Source organism: Nuphar pumila, chromosome 6 (assembly GCF_984573655.1).
Source record: "Nuphar pumila chromosome 6, dmNupPumi1.hap1.1, whole genome shotgun sequence".
In the NCBI taxonomy this organism is placed as follows: Eukaryota; Viridiplantae; Streptophyta; class Magnoliopsida; order Nymphaeales; family Nymphaeaceae; genus Nuphar; species Nuphar pumila.
The window spans coordinates 10460338-10480579 of NC_143254.1; the positions used below are offsets into that span (position 1 = coordinate 10460338).

Genomic DNA, 20242 nt, shown 5'->3' on the forward strand with positions numbered 1-20242 from the left:
GGTCGACTCAAGGCTTTGAGGTCGAGAGTTTGATACTTGGGGTTTGAGTCCTTTACCACAAGACTTAAGCCAAAGGGAAAACTATCCCTGACAAGCAGGGGTAGGGATACTGTTGAGATGTGCCTTGAATTTAATTGTTCTGATTCGGAACCGTTTGCATCCTTAACCGGGAAGAATACTTGTAATGTTTTACATCGAAATCGGTTCTACTCATCCCCTGTGTCATCCCTATCTTCATACACGTACCCATCGTTGGGATTTCATTGGTGCAAGCTGTTTGGCAGATACGATCCGAATCATTCAACATGTTTGAAGATCTACATTTAAATAGTGGAAATCTGACTTGTTTGCAATCAACGGTTGATAAAATACAATTTTTTATAATTTTAAATCATATTTTTTTTGTTAAAAATACGTTTTGTGATCCGATTCTTACTAAATCGATCATGTTGAATCAATTTATAAGATCAGTTTTGATCAAACAACTTGTGTCATAAGATTTAAGAGTGTTACGAAGACGTGGAACGACATGGGGGATGAGCGGAACTGAACTCGACGAGGAGTGCTCCGCGTTTTATATCATCCGGTCAAACACGCGACCACAGCAACAACGATACCGTACGGACAAGCCCAAAAAAGAGAGTAGGGAATCTAAATTCCCTCTCCCTGTACAAAATGAGATGTCACCAATGCACCGCTCCATCGTTGCACGCACTTCCCTCCCCCATCAGCCTTCCATAACTGGCAGTTAGATCTTCGCCCGCCACCCCATTTAGGTACCATCATTTTCTCACTTTAAAATGAAGCCGGAATATACCTCTCTCTCTCTCATATTGGTTTCGCGTAAAGGAAAACAGGAAGAAGCATCCTGCAATGTTTTGCTTTCATGAATGTGAGTTTTGATTTATGGGCAGGTGATTATTTTGTGGGAACAGGGTTTTTGATTTGTGGTCTGGTGATTGTTGGGGAGCCATGGTCAAGGAGACGGAGTACTATGACATACTAGGTGTGGCTTCTGATGCATCCCCTGCTGACATCAAGAAGGCTTACTACCTTAAGGTTTTCGCTCCCCACTTAATCAAACGCCCTCTTTTTCATCATGGTGGTTGTGTTTTTTCTTCTTCTTCATCTTGTGACTCATTTATTTGCGTAACACTGTTTCCCCCCCGCCCTTTATCGGTTCTTTTTATCCATCATAAGGGTTTAGTCTGTTTAATAACCACGGGAGCTAATTTTATCCTTGTTGGTTATATTGGTTATGATATGATACTGTTATAGTCATGCAGCAACCTTTGCCTCAAGCGATTATGGTTCTTTAAGGTTTGGTTGGATTCTTTCATTGACAGAAAATAGTGGTTGATTGCTCAATACTGGATTAATATAATTTAAGTTCATTTTTCTGGAATTTAGATATTGTTCTGTTGGTTATTCGTGGGGAAATATGGTGATCTATTTTCTAAACACCTTGGGATCGATTTGAATGTCAGAGGTAGTATTTTATGTGACTGGCCATTAGTGTGATAGATCAACATTTTGACCAACCAATTGCTGGTTACTATCTCATTAGCATTATTATTGCTGCTGCTACTAGTTCCTGAAGGGTTAGAGGTTTCATGGGGCACTAATCTTATAAAGCGTGGATGTCATGATTTGTTCTCTTATAACCTTTGGTAGGAAGAGATTTGTGATTTCACTACATCGATTTTGAGAAGTTGAGAATGATTTATTTCAATCCAACTTATTGAGCTTCAACATTTGGTTATGTTGTTATTTTCATGTAGCTGCTCTTTGTGTATCTGATAAAGCCCACGTTTTTAAAACTTTAAAGCTTTATTGCTTGTATATTAATTGCCAAAATGGGAAACCCTATACCATACATCGCCAAGCTGTTGTTGTTACAAGTTCCTTGTACCAGTGACTGGTTTGAGTTGTTAGGCACACTGGTTCCTTTTGTTGGTATGCCATGATGAACTACATACTGTTCTATCCTTGGCATTGCAGTGATTGGAACAGTTTGTACACACTGGTTCCTTTGGTTGGTAAGCCATGATGAACTGCATACTGTTCTATCGTTGGCATTGCAGTGATTGGAACAGTTTGTACACACTGACTCCTTTTGTTGGTAAGCCATGATGAACTGCATATTGTTCTATCCTTGGGATTACAGTGATTGGAACATTTCTCTCTAAAAAAAACATTTTCAGGTGCCGGATGAGTAATCATTTTCTGTTTGTTTTGATCATGATTCAATTTCAATAAGCCTGTGGACAGAGTGTGGTTTGTTATTGTTTGTCATTATCCATCTTTTCTTTTTTCTTTTGTCCCTGCCATGAATCATTTGCCCAAAATGCCAGTCTGGTTCGTGCATGAAGGAGAAAAGCTTGTGTTTTATCTTACATCCATCAAAATTAATGATATAATTCTGTAACTTGTCTTTAGGAATCTTATGGTGAGCCTGATGGACTAATGGTCCTTTAGGTTTTAAATATGCTTCCAGCTCCCATATACTATGTCGTACAATTCAAAATTCAGGCCCTTTGTTCATTATATCTTTCAGAGGTTGGATGAATCTTTTAGTTTGAACTAACATTTATGAACTGCTCTTGTAGGCAAGGTTGGTGCACCCTGATAAAAACCCTGGTGATCCCAAAGCAGCTCATAATTTTCAGGTATTTCCTGCATTTTAAGTTATGAGTTCCTTCTATCAAAGGAGACGTAGGCCCTATTTTGATGACAGGGGCAAAACCTGTTTTTTTGGGAAACCAGGTTTTGCCTAAAAATTAGAAAAATCAGATTTTTGGCAAACCTGGTTTGCCAAAAACGAGCTGTCTAAAGACTGGATGACAAAAAACTGGTTTTCAAACTTTTGATCCTAAAAAAAAGAGAAAGAAAAAATAAAACCGGTGGTGTCACCTAGGTGACACCACCTGGGTTATTTTCTGGCCAGTGGCTGGCTGGAAAATGACCGTCTAACCCAAAAAAAAAAAGGAAAAAGAAACCATGGCCAGTCCATTTTCCAGCTAGCCATGAAAATGGAAACAAAAAAGCAACCTGTTTCCAGCCATTTTTCGGCTGGCTGGAAATGGCCAGACACAATGATATGGGGAGGAGGGGGGGAGGGGTGGTGGTGGAGAATGCCCCCCAATAAGCCAAGTTGGAAAAACAGAAGGGGATGGGTGGGTGCCCTGTTTTGCAAAACTGATATGGTGACATCCAAACAGCCACCAAACCAGGTTTTGGGTGTCATCCAAATAGTACCTTAAGTGTTCATTCCTTTATTGTATAAATGTTGATATTCTTCAGTGGGTTGAATGAGATAGCTGGATGGTTGGGTCACCTTACCACAACCGAGGGATCTCCTGTTTGAATCCCATGAGGGTTATCCCCCGGCTTGCCTATAAAGAAAATGCTTTCATTTTTCAGTTAAGGATGTAGAGGCAAAGATATTATGTACTGCAAGAGGCAACGAAAAGTAAAGGCACTAAGGTGGCTTGAAACTTGTGTGTGTGTGTGTGTGTGTGTGTGTGTGTGTGTGTGTGTGTGTGTGTGTGTGTGTGTGTTGAGTTATTCTGGTGATGTAGCAGAAAACTTAGATCATTCAATAAAGGGTTTTTTGTTAATCCATCTTTGTAATTGTGATTGCTTACAAGCTATTGATGCAACAGCTATATAAACACATACATTCACTGTTTCACACATGCCTTCATGGCCTCAAAATTTAATGGTAGTGCACGATTTCATGCTGTTGTTATACCTAACAACCAAAAAGATTCACTCAAGCAACTAACATGTTTGTTCTGGTGTAATTGGTGCATGACATGCCTCAAGCCAATTAATTTTCAGGTCAAGTTCATCTTTCTTAGTTGTCATGATATGAAGACTTGGTGACAAATTAAGCTCCACAAAACTTGCAACAGTGTTCCGTATTTGGAAGTCATTTCACCTCATTCTTTTGATTGTGTTTCTTTTTATTCTTAATGCATTGGCCTCTCAAATGCTTTTATATGATAGTTTGGTACATGAAAAGGTACTTGGGGAGGCTTATCAAGTTTTAAGTGATCCAACAAAGCGTGAATGTTATGATAATCATGGAAAATCAGGTGTACCACAGTAAGTACGCATTTTGATAAATTTTCTATCTGGCTTGTAGATTTTCTGGTTAGCATGTATGTGATACTCTACCAAGTTTCTTATATGTAAAAAAGGTTATTTGCTAATGGCCATATTCCATGATTTCATCTGAGCAATTGTCATACACCACTCTTCTTTGGCTTCAGAGAGTCTTTAGTAGATCCTGCAACAGTGTTTGGTATGCTTTTTGGAAGTGACTATTTTGAAGACTATGTGGGCCAGTTGGCTTTAGCTTCAATCTCTTCTATAGAAGTTGAAAATGAACCACAAACTCTTGAGCAAAGGAAACAAATGATTAATGAGAAACTGCAGGTAATGTTTCTTCTAATCATAAACAGAATTTTCATTATGAGGTTGATCTATGATGTTGTTCAATTTTTTGGTTTAATTAGTTTCAGAAATGCAAATGGTTCAGATCTGGAACAGCTAAATGCATGGGGATTCGGTTCGGAATTGGATCCGGAACAGCCAAAAATTGCAAAACCCCCATCCTAGATCTGACCCATTTTCATCCCTCACCAGAATCACTTCAGTTCATAAAATTATGCTGCTCTAGATGGTGGCACCATTTGAAATCATACTTTATTTACATCATGTTCTATTCTTGTTTGTGATAATGAGTTTTTTTCTGTAATGCCTCTTACTCAAGGTATCACAATGCCTCTTATCCATGTTATGTTATACATGATTGGATCAGAAGTCAATATATGTCATGCAGATAAAAGATGGCCCTGTGATGATTTTGAAGCCCATTTATATCATGAGAAAAATCCATAATATCCATTACAACCTTAACATAGTTGTGTAAATTTAACCCCCATATTGAGATCAAATGCCATTATTTATGTCACATAGACAAAGACACGTATACAGGACATGATGCAGATATAATTGGAACTGGTACAACAAGCTAGTTTTGTAGAACTAGGACGCAAGGATATATGCATGCAAACATACATATGTGCATGCATATTTACATTATTTATATTTAAAATTCACTATACGAAGTAATAAAGCATTAATATCATCTTATAAATGCAAATTCATGAACAACAATCCCTAGCCATTGTGATTAACAAACATTAAACAATAAATCTAAATTGAAAAGTACAGAACAATGAAAATAAAAAAAGAAGCAACGTAACTATAAAATAAAGGAACCAAAATAGAAAAAAAAAACAGGTGATGTTAGGGATATGGTGTTGACTGTGTTCAACACAGTTTGATTGTATTCGGGAAGTTTATAGCATATTTAGTGTCTACATCAGTGTTATATCATGTTGACATAGGACCCACATGCTAAGTGAAGCATCTGTATGACAGATTATAGTCAACTCAGCTACAAGTTCTGTGGAACATACTGCAGACTTTTTCTAAACATCATGTGGGAAAAATAATCATGATGATAAAAATCACACGAATACTCCTTTTGTCCTTGTGTTCCAGATTGACATGACTGGACACATGCATGATGAATATCAGTTTCTTTGAACTAATTCTTCATTCTACATTGTAGCTTTAAGTCAAATTCTTTATTCTGAACACACAAACAAGAGATTCGGAGTTCTTCACATGCTCTACTTTTACACTGTATATTCCCATCAAAATGACAACTTCTGTTACTCCAAGAAAAGAACATCACCAATCATTAGGCTGATATTATTAACGGCCTACCTTCTGTCTTATACTTCACTGGCTAACGGCTTTTCTATCCTTTTTCTCTTTTTCGCATCTAATCACGACTCAAAACATAACAGGGTGCATGTTTATTAGTCAGTCAGAAAGTCTTAATAGGCACCTCTAGTAGCATAGCAACACATACGGAAGCTATTGTGTGTTGCTGTAGAGCCTATTGCTTCTCCCATAACTTCTAACCAGGTTGCTCCTCTTAACTTCTTTTTAGGCTAGAGAACTTGATTTATCACAATAAACGGAAGCTTCTACACCTACTACTGAAGAAATTTAGCTGTTACATGGAAAACGTGGATACTCATATTGAACATGCATCTTAAACATGTGCTTGGTTTGAGAAATTGGAAGTTGTCCTATTGCGATTCAAAATTGGTCTTGACACATGGAATCCATTTTCCATAAAATTATAGGAAAAAGAAAATTCTTAACTAGTACCTCACAATCCCCTTTCCCCATTAAACATGTATTTCAAAATTTCATGTTCACGTGATAGAATTCTCATGTTGTCATGGTCTGCATATCTTTTTCCTTACTTTCAGTCTCTCTTGTGCAGGAGGTACAAAGAAAAAGAGAAGAAAAACTTACCCAAATATTGAAGGATCGGCTTCAACCATATGTTGAAGGTAGGAAGGATGAGTTTGTGCAACAGGTAAATGCAGAAGCTCGCCGTCTTTCAGAGGCTGGTAAGTTCAATAGGATGCTTCAGGTGGCCTCACACATGTTGAAAGTCTATATACTCAAAACTTGGTTCGTTTATCTAATAGCTTGTTATTGGGTTAGTGCATTCCACTTAGTATCGAGGAATTTTGCACAAAATGTTTAGTCTGTACCCTGTATGTTATTCCCATCACAGTTCGCGATAGACCCATATCTCATATTTCCTACATAGATTGGATCTACTACCACAAATGTCATCCTTGCTGTGTGGTTAGTATTTGCTTTGTTTTACAGTGTTCACAAACATCTAATGGGTTTGTTTGCCATGTCCCAAGCAATAAATACAGAGTAATTTTTCCTTTTTCCAGTTCATATTCAATGATGTATGACAGACACTTCTAGGAGAGCACCACTCTGCTCGACCTATATCACATGATCACTTTGCATCTATGTCACAGGGATTCACCTAGACAGGCGCCGCACCCACGTCGACGCGACGCGGGTGCGGCACCCGGTACGGTCAACCTGACCCTGGGTGCGGTCAACGCACCCAGGGTCATTTTGGTCCATTTTTTGGATTAAAAAAAAATCTGCTTTGGAAAATAAAAAAAAGAGACCCTTGCTTTAAATTCATTTAAACTGCATTGAACAACATTATTTTCAAGTGAATAAATTCTCATTAAACTCTCTCTCTCTCATTTAATAGTAATAAAACTTCCTCTCATCCACCGAAAACATAAAACGAGTTTCTCAACAAGGCAGCTTTGGAAAGTGTTGATAATAGAAAACGGTTTCCTAAAATCTATCTTGGAAATTAAAAGCTTTCATTGAGAATAGGAAAGGTCTCCTAAAGTCCAACGTGTAAATTAAACCCATATTTTGAAGTTTTAAATGATTTTATTTAGATTCTTGGAAATTAAAAGCTTTCATTGAGAATAGGAAAGGTCTCCTAAAGTCCAACGTGTAAATTAAACCCATATTTTGAAGTTTTAAATGATTTTATTTAGAAGTTTCAATTTTGGACCCCCCTTCTATATATATATATATATATATATATATATTTTCCCGCACCCCCGCACCCAAGGTTTTTGAAAGTGCCGCATCCCCGCACCCGCACCCATGTGACATAGCTTTGCATGTGTATCCCATGTCAGCTTCACACGGTGCTTGGACACACCGGGACAGCTCTTGGACATAGTCAAACTAGTGTTAGACACAGCCAACATTGTGCCATTAACTTTATCCCATGTTTTCACTTGTTTTTCTTTTAAAATTTATCATCAATGACATTACATTTCAATTTCATCTTAGGTTTATTATTTAATGTTTTTAACTATAGGGGTTTAGATTGTTGTCCAAGAGTTTGCACTTGATATTCATGTTCTATTACTTTAGTTTAGATTAAGCATTATATATATACACTTGTGAGGCCATGTTCGCATGTCCTAATTTTGGAGACTTGTGTTGTATCAAGTGTATCCACAGTGTCCCATTCTTGCATCTGTATCTACGTGACATAGGTGTTGACATGGTGCAACACGGGTATGAGTGCAGCACCTGCACAGGTCCACACGTGTCAGGTTTTCATCTAAAACTTGACTTGATCAACTCTGACCAAGTCCAGCTTTGTCCATTCAGAAAAAAAACACCTGCAAAAGGGATGGGTTGGGGGTTAGTGCCAGAAGACTTGCACGAACTACAACTCTCCCTTTCCCGGTCTTGTAACTGTGCAACTCTCCAACAATGCTTCTCTCTCTCTCTCTCTCTCTCTCTCTCTCTCTCTTTCATCGTGTTCTCCTCCTCCCCCTCCTCTCCTGCCATTGCCACCTCATCATCCTCCCTCTCCTCTCTTCTTCTTCTCTCTCTCTTTCTCTCCATAACAAACAATTGGCTGATTCAAACCTGGATCTCCTTGGACAGATATGAATACTGATGCAGGGGTTCTAGTTCTAGATCTGATCAGATTGTCCTAGAATTAGTTCCAGTTCTGGTTTGGTTATATTGACCCAGTACTGTGATCTGCTGGTTCTGGGTCTGTTCAGACTTGTTGAATGCATCTATGTGGTCAGATTGAGTTGATACATCTTGCACCTATGATTTCCAGCTCATAGTCCCTGACCTTCATTAGTACCAAATATTTTCTCATAATATATATATCTATATATATATATAGTAGAGTGTAGGTGCTTGTGATACGTGCTTGCTGGGTTTTTCAGGTTTTTTTCATTTTATTTTTAAATTCTGACCGTACAGGTGTGATCTATATACTTGATTTTATAGGGATCAGCTCTTGAAGTGTTCGATTCCGACACATGGGTGGTTTTTTATAAGGTTCAAAAAATCAACAGTCCAAAATCTTTGTAAATTTTTGAGTTTCCAGTTATCATTTTTTTTTCATCGAAAAGACATGATTCAAGTGTGGATTCCTTGTAAATTGACCATGTTTAACACATTCATGGGGTCGGAATTGAAAAAAAAAAACCGGAAGAGCAGAAAAACCCATCAAGCACGTATAGTAAGCACCTACTCTCTCTCTCTCTCTCTCTCTATATATATATATATATATATATCAGTGTTATAAAAAACGCGCCTTGAGGTGAGGCCCTCTGCACCTCAAGGCGCCAGACTCAGGCGTGAAGAGAAGAAGAAGAAGAAGAAGAAGAAGAAGAAGAAGAAGAATTAGAAGTGGCGTTAATCTCATATTTTGTGGTACTTAACTTATTTGAGATTTTCTATTGCTTATTGGTTGTTGCTTGCTTTATAGGGCATTATATTTTTCAATTATATAATTAGTTTGTAAGTTATGTAATGAGTTTCTTAGTTACTTTGAATTGATTAGATTATTTTAGTTTTATTTTTAATTAGTAAGCTTTTAATTAGTTTATTTTTCTTTTTATATGTTAATCTCATATTTTTTAGTACTTATTTGAGATTTTCTATTGTTTATTGGTTGTTGCTTTATAGGACATTATATTTTTCAATTATATAATTCGTTTTCCAGTTATGTAATCAGTTTTTTAGTTACTTTTATATGTTAATCTTATATTTTTTAGTAATGATTTGAGATTTTCTATTTCTTATTAGTTGTTACTTCATCAATAAAGCATTTCTTTATTTATTTGTATTTTTAGATATTTTTTATAATTTTTTTTAAGTTTTCAATTTTTTTTTGAGGCTTACGCTTTACGCCTCTCCTCAGTTTTTGGTGGAGCACCTCGCTACGCCTAACGCTTTTCACAACACTGATATATATATTCTGCCCATTTTTTGAAGTTTCTATGTCATACCTGCGACACCCGTATCCACACTGGCACCTATGTGACATAGATATATTCAACCAACATTTTAGAAAGCAGATTTGGATGGGAAACAGAAGTGTCAGTCTGAAATACATCAGCATGATTTGCTTTACATATTGGTTTTGGTCATACAAAATGGTGTTCAGGGGTCATATGTCATGAAGCAGTCTAACTGGGAAGCAATCAAAATATAATTAAATAGGATGGTTCCAGCAAAGTATAGGTGAGAATGATGATGGTAAGCTCAATGACACTGAATAGGATGGTACCATGTTATGCAAAGAGAGCTGTTATGAGTCGGTGACAATGTCTTTTGTCTTTGGTGATTTCTGGACAAAACCATTGGTATCAATTGAAAAGGTGGTGAAATATTTTCAGATTCATGTAACAACCTTTGACCATGAAATTGCAAATTCACTGAATACTCTTAGCAGTGTCAATTGACATACTGAACCACTATGACATTTTAAACTTAGTAGGACCTATACACTTGGTAAGTTCATTAACATGTGGATTACAAGTTTTTTAATGGAATTATTGATCTCCTTTGTAATATTATAATCTTTCTTCTGTGATTTTTTTTCCAAGTTGGAGCTTCTTTTCTCAATTCTCAGCCTAATTACATCCTTCAGCTTTTGGAGAGGCTATATTGCACACTATTGGCTACACATACACTAGGAGAGCTTCAAAAGAGCTGGGGAAGAATATCCTGTTTATGGGTGTCCCTTATTTGGCAGAATGGGTGAGGGACAAAGGTCATCATGTAAAATCTCAAGTTATTGCTGCATCAGGTGCTTTGTCTTATCCATTTTTGTGACAGTGATTTTGCAAGAAAAGTTTCTGGTGAAATGGTGACTAAGGTACCTTATTTTTTGAATTTTTGTAGGTGCAGTGTCACTGATTCTGATACAGGAAGAAATGAAGAAATTGGGGCAAGGTGAAAACCAAGAGGAGAACCTATTAAAGCAAATTGGAGAGAAGAAAGATGAAATGATCAATTCTCTTTGGAAAATCAATGTTGTTGACATTGAGACAACTCTTTCACATGTCTGCTATGCAGTAAGTAATGGAAGGTCATTGTTCAGGAGTCCTCAGTTAATTCATTTTCAATGTTCTATATGCTGAAGTTTTCAGAAATTTCTTGGCTAGTTTAGTTAAGCCCTTCATGAACTGTTTATATAGAGATAATGTTTTGTCTAAATGGGTTCCAAAGATTAACCGGCCTTGGAGATGACTGAAAGATTTCAGTTTCTGATTGATGGATAAACTAATTATAGTGTTCTTATCTAGGACATTATTAGGACTAATCACAGTTATGCAATGAAACCATTAAAATTTTGTCATATTCTCTAGATCAAGTGTCAGAAGTTTTATGTTGACAACTTCAATCAATTCTCATAGTTGACAAACTCAACGAGTCAACTCGTGACTTGGCTGAGTTGTCCGTCTTGGTGCCTAACCGAGTCAAAAATCAATGACTCATTTAAGAACTAACCTTGGCCGAGTCAATGTCATGACTTAGCCAAGTCAACTAAGACTCAGCTGAGTCAGCCGTGACTCATCACTGACTCGGCCAAACCAGCCGAGTCTTTTTTTTTAAGTCGTAATAAAAGATAGTAAATAGATTTTTTTTTCTACAAGGTATAATGTGGCATGTTTTTATTAAAGCCTCATTGATAACTTCACATCATAGTTGGCAAACTCGTGAATCGGGCTCGGATCGCCCGACCCTTGACTCGTGGGTCAGTAGGTCGACTCGATAACTCGGACAGGTTAGGACCTAATTTTTTTTAGTGTTTTTTAAATAATACTTTAAATATTGAATATAACTATGTTTTCTACAATGTGAATGCAAATGGTCAAACTCCAAACATCAAATTCAATAAATCAAAGCATCAAAGAACAAAAACTGCAAAATATTTGCATAAAAAATAAATAAATAAATAAGCTTCATAACTGCACATAGCCACATACATAAGAACAATAATGAAAATTGTGGCACGAATATTAATAATTAAGCTACACTGGTAGAAATAAAATAAGTAAAAAATGAACAAGTAAACTAGTAATCACTACCTTTCTAAGTTCTAATAATTTCACACACTGCGCACACACACACACACATGGTACACTGTGATATAGGGAAACCCCCAACAGTATGAAAAAAAGTGTGCATCGCCTCTCAGAGGCTCGCCTTGCATACACACACACAGAGTATTGACTCACCTCTCAGAATCTCGCTCGCACAAAGAGATAGCATCGGCTCGCCTCGGAGAGAGAGAGAGAGAGAGAGAGAGAGAGAGAGAGAGCTTGGTTGTCGGCGGCACTGGTAGTCATCAGTGGTCGCCGATAGTCGTCGGTGAACATCAACAAAGGGTCATCGGAAAATGGAGGGGAGGGGGAAAAGGTTCTTTGGAAAATGGGGAAGAGTCGACTCAGTCGACCCCCTTTTATATATTAAGACAAGTTCATCTCGGAACAAACCGATATGAATACCAGTTCGATCCAATGAATCAGGTCGGAACTGGTTCATGTATCAGTCTTGAATTGTTCGATTCAGGACTGACTCGGCGAGTTGCTGAGTCCATGCTAAGTTAGGCGATTACTAGCCAATTCCGCTCGAACCTGGCTAAAACATGTTTAGGCTGGATCAGTGGCCCAGTTAATGGGTGATTCAATCTGACTTGAACGATTCTCGAGTCGGATCACCAGGTTTGCAAACTATGCTTCACATGGCTGTAAAGGCATTACCTCCTAGAGTTACCGAAAGCTTCTTAGATAGGTGAGAAGCCCACTTCCCAAAAACTCATTTTGGAAGCGTGATACTCCTTGCTTCCAAATCTCGATTCTCCCACGCTTCTCCTATGCTTTCCACACATTTCATCTATTCTTCTTATATGTTCTCACACTCTACTTTTCATATTTTTTATGTGTTTCCTCTCACCTTTTCATTCATTTTCATATGATTTCTCTAAATTAGCAGTCATCATTTTTAGATTTTGTTAAAAATGTAATTCTTACACTAAAAAAACATGAAATTTAAAAAGTCACTTTTATTTTAGTTTTTATTTGTGTTTCATTTCGATTCCCATTCAATTCTTATATTGCTTTTTTTTTAATTCCTCGCTTTCCTCTTTCTATACATTTTAAAATGCATCGCTTCTCGCTTTCGCTTCCTGTGTCGTTTTTCGTTTTCGCTTCCTAGTCTGGCAACCTTTCTACCTCCTCTCACCTTATATAGAAGTGAGAAGCCCCTCAACCTTTCCTTTTGTTCGATATGGGACTAAACTTGTACCATTCTTTTTTTCAACTTTTGTCTTACATTAAATGAAAGGGAGAAATTATGGCCATAAAAGGTATGGATACAAATGGTTTGGATCCGAAACAACTAAATACATGGAGATTCAGATCAAAATCGGATCCAGAAGGACCAAAACTGCTAAAAATTGCAAAACCTCCATCCTGGATCTGACCCATTTGCATCCCTAATAAAAGGAGACCCACATGCAACATCCATAAACAGGTGAAGCATAAATGAAGGAGAAGGGTAGTTTCTCATGATTGGAAAATGATGAAAATGCCACTTGTGAAACAAAATATAACAACATGATGCAGCGAGGGAATCAGCTTCGATGCACTTGGTTGCGGAAGACGATGGCACGACTCTCACGGTCGTGCGATGTGCAGAAAATAAGAAGAATGTCCACCGAAAACAATGGCACTTGCTTTTATTCCAATATGAATCTCAATCGACAATAGGACGAACATAAACGAAATAAAGACAAACAATAGAAAGGAGTAAAAGCCAAAAGGAAAACTGCTGACAGAAAAAAAATAGAAGAAGGCTGCTGCAATGTTCAAGATTCTCTGCCCCACGCAACCCTAGAAGAGGGTTTTTAAAGACTGCTAGTGGACCCAGGTCTTGGGTCTAGTCGTGACCCGGGTCGTCTTCATGCTGCTGCTGGATCTGTGACGTCCAGACCTGTGCTCGTCTGGAGTAGGTACGCAGGGGTACACCATCCCCGCGTCTTGGTACTGTGATCTGGGTCGGATCCACGACGTGGGTCCAATCCTCGATCCCATCGTGCAGGTCCGATCCCCTGCCTAGGTTAGGCTGTGTGGATCTGGGTCGATCCTGCTCTGCATTATTCTTCCCTGGTTGGGAAGAAGTCGGCACTGATGACTTGTTGTCTCCACAGTACGCATATAGATCAGACACATTGAAGACAGGTGAAATGTGCCAATCTTCGAGCAATGCAAGGCATTGTACCCGACGGACACTTGATGCAGCGAGGGAATCGGCTTCGATGCACTTGGTTGCGGAAGACGATGACACAACTCTCACGGTCATGCGATGTGCAGAAAATAAGAAGAATATCCACCGACAACAATGACACTTGCTTTTATTCCAATATGAATCTCAATCAACAATAGGACGAACATAAACGAAATAAAGACAAACAATAGAAAGGAGTAAAAGCCAAAATGAAAACTGCTGACAGAAAAAAATAGAAGAAGGCTGCTGCAATGTTCAAGATTCTCTGCCCCACGCAACCCTAGAAGAGGATTTTTAAAGACTGCTAGTGGACCCAGGTCTTGGGGTCTAGTCGTGGACCCGAGTCGTGACCCGCGTCGTCTTCATGCTGTTGCTGGATTTGTGACGTCCAGCCTTGTGCTCGTCTGGAGTAGGTACGCAGGGGTACATCATCCCCGCATCTTGGTACCGTGATCTGGGTCGGATCCACGACGTGGGTCTGATCCTCGATCCCATCGTGCAGGTCCGGTCCCCTGCCTGGGTCAGGCTGTGTGGATCTGGGTCGATCCTACTCTGCATCATTCTTCCCTGGTTGGGAAGAAGTTGGCACTGACGACTTGTTGTCTCCACAATGCGCATATAGATCAAACACATTGAAGACAGGTGAAATGTGCCAATCTTCGAGCAATGCAAGGAGTTTTACCCGACGGACACTTGATGCAGCGAGGGAATCGGCTTTGATGCACTTGGTTGCAGAAGACGATGGCACAACTCTCACGGTCATGCGATGTGCATAAAATAAGAAGAATATCCACCGAAAACAATGGCACTTGCTTTTATTTCAATATGAATCTCAATCGACAATAGGACGAATATAAACGAAATAAAGACAAACAATAGAAATGAGTAAAAGCCAAAATGAAAACTGCTGACAGAAAAAAAATAGAAGAAGGCTGCTGCAATGTTCAAGATTCTCTGCCCCACGCAACCGTAGAAGAGGGTTTTTAAAGACTTCTAGTGGACCCGGGTCTCAGGTCCAGTCGTGGACCCGAGTCGTGACCCGCGTCGTCTTCTTGCTGCTGCTGGATCTATGACGTCCGGACCTGTGCTCGTCTGGAGTAGGTACGCAGGGGTATATCATCCCCGCGTCTTGGTACCATGATCTAGGTCGGATCCACGACGTGGGTCCGATCCTTGATCCCATCGTGCAGGTCTGGTCCCCTGCCTGGGTTAGGCTGTGTGGATCTGGGTCGATCCTACTCTGCATCACAACATTATCATTTGGGTTATTGAATACAATCTATTTGCTTCTTGAATTTTAATGACCTGCTAGAATCATTCAAAACAGGACTTCATGGCTAGAGACATGAAAAATGGTGAAAATGCTCATAAAAACCCTTTTTATTTTCTGCAGACTCAATTGACAATATTGCCTCTCAGAAATTGGGAACTAGGTAACTTTTGGTCATTAAGGTTGAACTTGAGCTTTAAATTATAAACTTGTTGAAAAATATAGTATACGATGCACAATTTTTGTTTCACTTAAATCTAATTTTAGTATCTTTATGACTGGTTTAGAAACTTGGATTATTTAATTTTTATAGATGAAACTATAAATTATATGTTTAATATTCATTTTTAGTACATTAAATAAAAAACCGTGACTTGTTTGAGTCATCAAGTTGAATCGCCCTAGTCACCGAGTCACATATGGCCAATCCGAGACTGAGTTTCGAGAATGCCAAACATGTTTATTTTTTCAAATGAAAATGGCAATTTATAGGTATTAAATTAATGGCTGAATGGTGAAATTTAAAAATTGACTTGTACTGAAGAACTAACTGTACATGAATATTGTTTCACGTGGTGTCTAGCCCCTCCAAATCTAAATGCCTTTAATTGCTGATTAATTTTTTTTTTAGTTAAAGAAAATGACAACTACAAGAACTTCCATAGCATAAAGGAAATATTTATTTCACAATTAGCACCACTTGAACCGGCTAAAAATTTATCGCTGTCAAACATAAGAACGCAACTTGAAAAGTAAACAACAAAATATAATGTTGGAGAGAGATAAAAGTAGTTAACCTTAAGTAATGGTTATTGACTTCTCTACTTTTATTCAGCAACCCAAATCCACCATCTTGGATCATGGGTCTCTACCATGTTGATCCATATTGAGCAAACTTCATGACCTTTGGTCAGCTGACAATTTGGGACAAAGTATTCTTGATGGCCTAGTCAGTTGACATATTTCCAGAAGTTCAAGTTGAATAAGCTGTAACATACTTTTTGGTTTGCAAATGTGTGTTCCAAGCTTGGTATCCTAAATCTGATTGAACCTGAGAACTAATACCATTGATGACAGGGATGATTTACCTATTCAATCTCCGCTTCAACTGAATGAACTTTTTCTATGTACTTCCGTATGTTATATGGAGAATTGCATCTTGCAGGTTCTTCATGATCACACTGTTTCAAAGGATATCTTAAAGCAACGGGCTAAAGCATTGAAGAAGCTAGGAACAATTTTCCAGGTATTACATTGGTTCATAAGCACTTTTAGGACCAGAAGAATTTGACACACAAAGATGATACATAAATCAAATCTTTATCTCATGAAAATTTTACTGATTCATATTAACTCATTGAAACATTTGCAAAGCATATTAAGATAATGATGAAAGAATATCTTCCATTTGATGACAACTGTGGAATATAACAAATGATTTGCTTCATTAAATATGATGGAATTCTTATCATATGCTGTTGGATGACATGCTTTCTCACAGAAAATTTGTAGCTTTATTATGAAGTGCCTACCACAACACCCTTGGGCACTTGAAAATATGTATGATTTGATCATGTAGCATCCATTGTAGCACCATCGGGCATGCATGGTGAGTGACATTTAAGTTGGTGTCCGTAGATCACTGGAGAACTGCTATGCTTGTTTCCCTTTGCTAAATGTGCATACTAATCACATAGAAAACAACATGAAGAAACAAACCTCCCAGATATTCATCAAACTGACATGCATTATGCACAATCGCCATGCCTATTTTGGTTGGGCCACTGCAAGTACATGTCAAGATAACTGAATTGCATTCAGTGTGTGCTTCATTGGCTATCCTTGAGCCAACTTAATGAAAGATGCATCAGATTGTGGTCTCCTAGTTATTTTTATTCCGTAAGCCATCGGCATTTATTTTGGACTATCTCTACTCTGTGATGGACTTCTCTGTAGAAAAGACATATCGAAGAATGGTGCAACCTGTTTTGTTGCTTATAAATTTCTTCAATTTGATGACTGCTTGATGAAGAACGCAGGCAGCTAGAATGATTGGATGGAATTAGGAGGCTTTATGTCATGCTATAAATGTTTTGTTCAATAATTCGTGTTAGAGGTAATGATGGTATTCTACAACTAGAATATTTATTTCTTTCAAAGTTCATCATTTTTGCAGCCTCAATGCTTTTTCTGTATATCAAGACCATGTTGGAGGTGAACACCTTGTCAACTGTAATGAAATATGCGAAAATGTATAACAAGAATGCTTAATGCATTCACAAGGTCCAATAATGGACAAACACTAACCCACAAAAGAGAATATAGAAGTAGTCCACTAAGGGACAATACAAGAGGCCTTGAAAAAGGCTACACATAAAAAATATAGACTTTATTGAATGGGAGCTCAAAGAGCCATAAAATACAAGAGAGGGGAATCCCCTATTTATACAAAAAAGGAGGCATGAAGGGAGCCATTGGGGGCTCCCACATATTGTCGTTGGGAGCCCCCAATGGTCATATTTATGACTGTTGGGGGTCCCAACGATTATATGTGGGCCCCCCAATGCTTTTAATAAAAAGCATTTTAAAAAAGAAAAGATAAAAAATAAAAAAAATATCCTATTTAACAAAAATAGTTGTTTCTAAAACAACTATGTGAAATTATGAAAATACCCCTATCGGGTATTTCACACACACACACACACACACACACACACACACACACACATATATATATATATATATATATGAGTACATATATTTTAAGAGTCAACATGTTCTGTTTCTACTTTCGTCCAAGTCTAATCTGCTTTTCCTCTTTCATGGATTTTTTTTTGAAAACAAAGAAAATTCATTCATTAAATAAATCGGATGGGGAGGACATTTTTGCTGTCACCTTGAATAACCTTCTATTCTTCTTACACCAAACCTACCACCAAGCCAAGAAGACCCACCACGTTCAAGCTCACTCCATGTCCCACACTTAGCAAGGAGCTAATAGGAACTTCCTGACACAGTTCACTTTCCAGCTATTGGATCCCATTCTGGCCAGGCCAATTTAAGGAGTTGCTTAATGTATGAACATTCCCATAATAGATTGAAGCACTACTCTTTTGGGAATCATGAAACTAGCTGAAATTCCTTTCTCTTTAAAAATAATTGGGTGTGTATACAGCCAAGGATGCCAGCCAAGCAAAAGCAACTGTGTAATGAAATTGCACAAAAAATGAGACAACGAATCGGAATTAAGACCAAAAATTTTATTCATGAATTATCATGATCTACAAATATGCATTTGAGATGAATGAATCACAATGGGGCATATGCCCCTTATTTAGAGGGATCTAACACTAGAAATTAGAGAACATCTAAAGGCTAGTTGAATCAGGGTTACCCGAAATGCCCATAGGGCTTGGGAAGTGCGCCTCCCCGGAAAGCACTTCGGAAGCGCGAATCGCGGCGCTTTTGAAACATGGAGGGAAGCACGCTTCCCATTAAATGGGAAGCTCACTTCCCAATATCTTTCCTTTTTAGGGGGGGCTTGGAGAGTTTTAAGATAACCTTTAATAATTTTTTTACCCAAAAAATAAAAGAAATTCAATTTTTTTAAAAGGATAAAATAATCATTTTGAAATATTGTGAAATATAAAAAACAAAAACTGAGTAGAGTTTGGGATTTTCAATTCCCAAACGCTAACCTCTCGTTCTAGAGTCCCAGACTTCCGGTGAAATCTAGCGAGCTTCGACGACCTCCATGGGTGTGTTATGATTTTTTTTTGATGAATTTATTTATTAAATGTTTGCAACATGATGCATTTGTTAAATGATTGCAATAAGAATATGAATTTTTCTTGATGTATTATTTAAATGCTTGCAACAAGATGCAATTGTTAAATGGTTGCACTTGTATATATGATTTAGTTTTAAGATTAATAGATAAGCTTTATTGTTATCTACTCATGTTTTATTTTGTCAATGATAATATAAATCTTCTATTTTGGTAAATTAGAAAAAATATAATTACATTTTCACTTTCCACTCGAATCCTAGGTCGTTTCTCTATTGTAATGAAATAAGAACGAAAGCAAATGAGAGCCTCTTGTGGGCTTACAAGAACACAACTAACCCACAAAGAACCACTTATGGATCAATCCATACCAACTAGCTGGAGCTGTCCCTTTCAAGTACAATAGCTCATAAAGAGCTGAAAAATAACAAAAACATATAAAAAATACACAGTCAGCCCCTAATGGGCTGATCACTATTACAAAGTAAAATGATTGAAATACCTCTGATGGGTATTTCAGTTTACATACATATGAACACACACACACACACACACACACACACATATATATATATATATATATATATATATATATATATATATATATATATATATATATATATATATATATATATATATAATCTTAACGCCCCCTCTGAAACTTACGTTGTAACAATCGAGAGTTTGCTAAGTAGGAAGTGAAATTTAGGTGACGAGAGTGCTTTAGTGAAGAAGTTTGCCGGTTGATACTCAGATGAAACATATGCAACGTGATGATCTTTTTCAAAAATTCCTCACGAACGTAGTGACAATTCATTTCAATGTGTTTGATCCTTTCATGGAATGTATGATTGCTTGCAATGCATATTGCGCTCTTGTTGTCACAACATAATCTCGAAGGTTCTAGAATGTGAACTCCCAAGTCTTCTAATAATTGTATCAACCATATTAATTCAGAAGTAGTTGTCGCCATGACACGGTACTTTGCTTCAATGGAAGCGAGGGACACCTGTCGCTTCTTGTATTTCCATGAAATTAGAGAATCACCTACAACCCCTCTCCAATCAAAATCAGAGTATGCAATAATTTCTAACGTGGAAGAGGATAAAAGAAATAACCCATAATTAATA

At 37.6% G+C, this 20242-nt stretch overlaps 1 protein-coding gene across 10 annotated transcripts in view; it reads left to right on the top strand.

The window, feature by feature from the left end:
- Positions 1-662: 662 nt before the first annotated feature.
- LOC149833927 (chaperone protein dnaJ 10-like) overlaps positions 663-20242 on the top strand; it is a 35805-nt gene continuing 16225 nt past the window's right edge. For 3 of the 10 annotated variants that reach the window (XM_090011105.1, XM_090011110.1, XM_090011103.1), the window contains exons 1-9: positions 675-776; positions 915-1059; positions 2610-2669; positions 4028-4110; positions 4278-4443; positions 6377-6506; positions 10412-10570; positions 10666-10838; positions 16491-16571. In XM_090011105.1, coding sequence (XP_089867231.1) covers positions 973-1059; positions 2610-2669; positions 4028-4110; positions 4278-4443; positions 6377-6506; positions 10412-10570; positions 10666-10838; positions 16491-16571 — 939 coding nt within the window. In that variant the 5' untranslated portion in view covers positions 675-776; positions 915-972. Of the gene's footprint in view, positions 777-914; positions 1060-2609; positions 2670-4011; positions 4111-4277; positions 4444-6376; positions 6507-10411; positions 10571-10665; positions 10853-16490; positions 16572-20242 lie in introns of all 10 variants that reach the window. The other 7 variants (XM_090011111.1, XM_090011113.1, XM_090011108.1 and 4 more) reach the window with 6 other exon arrangements.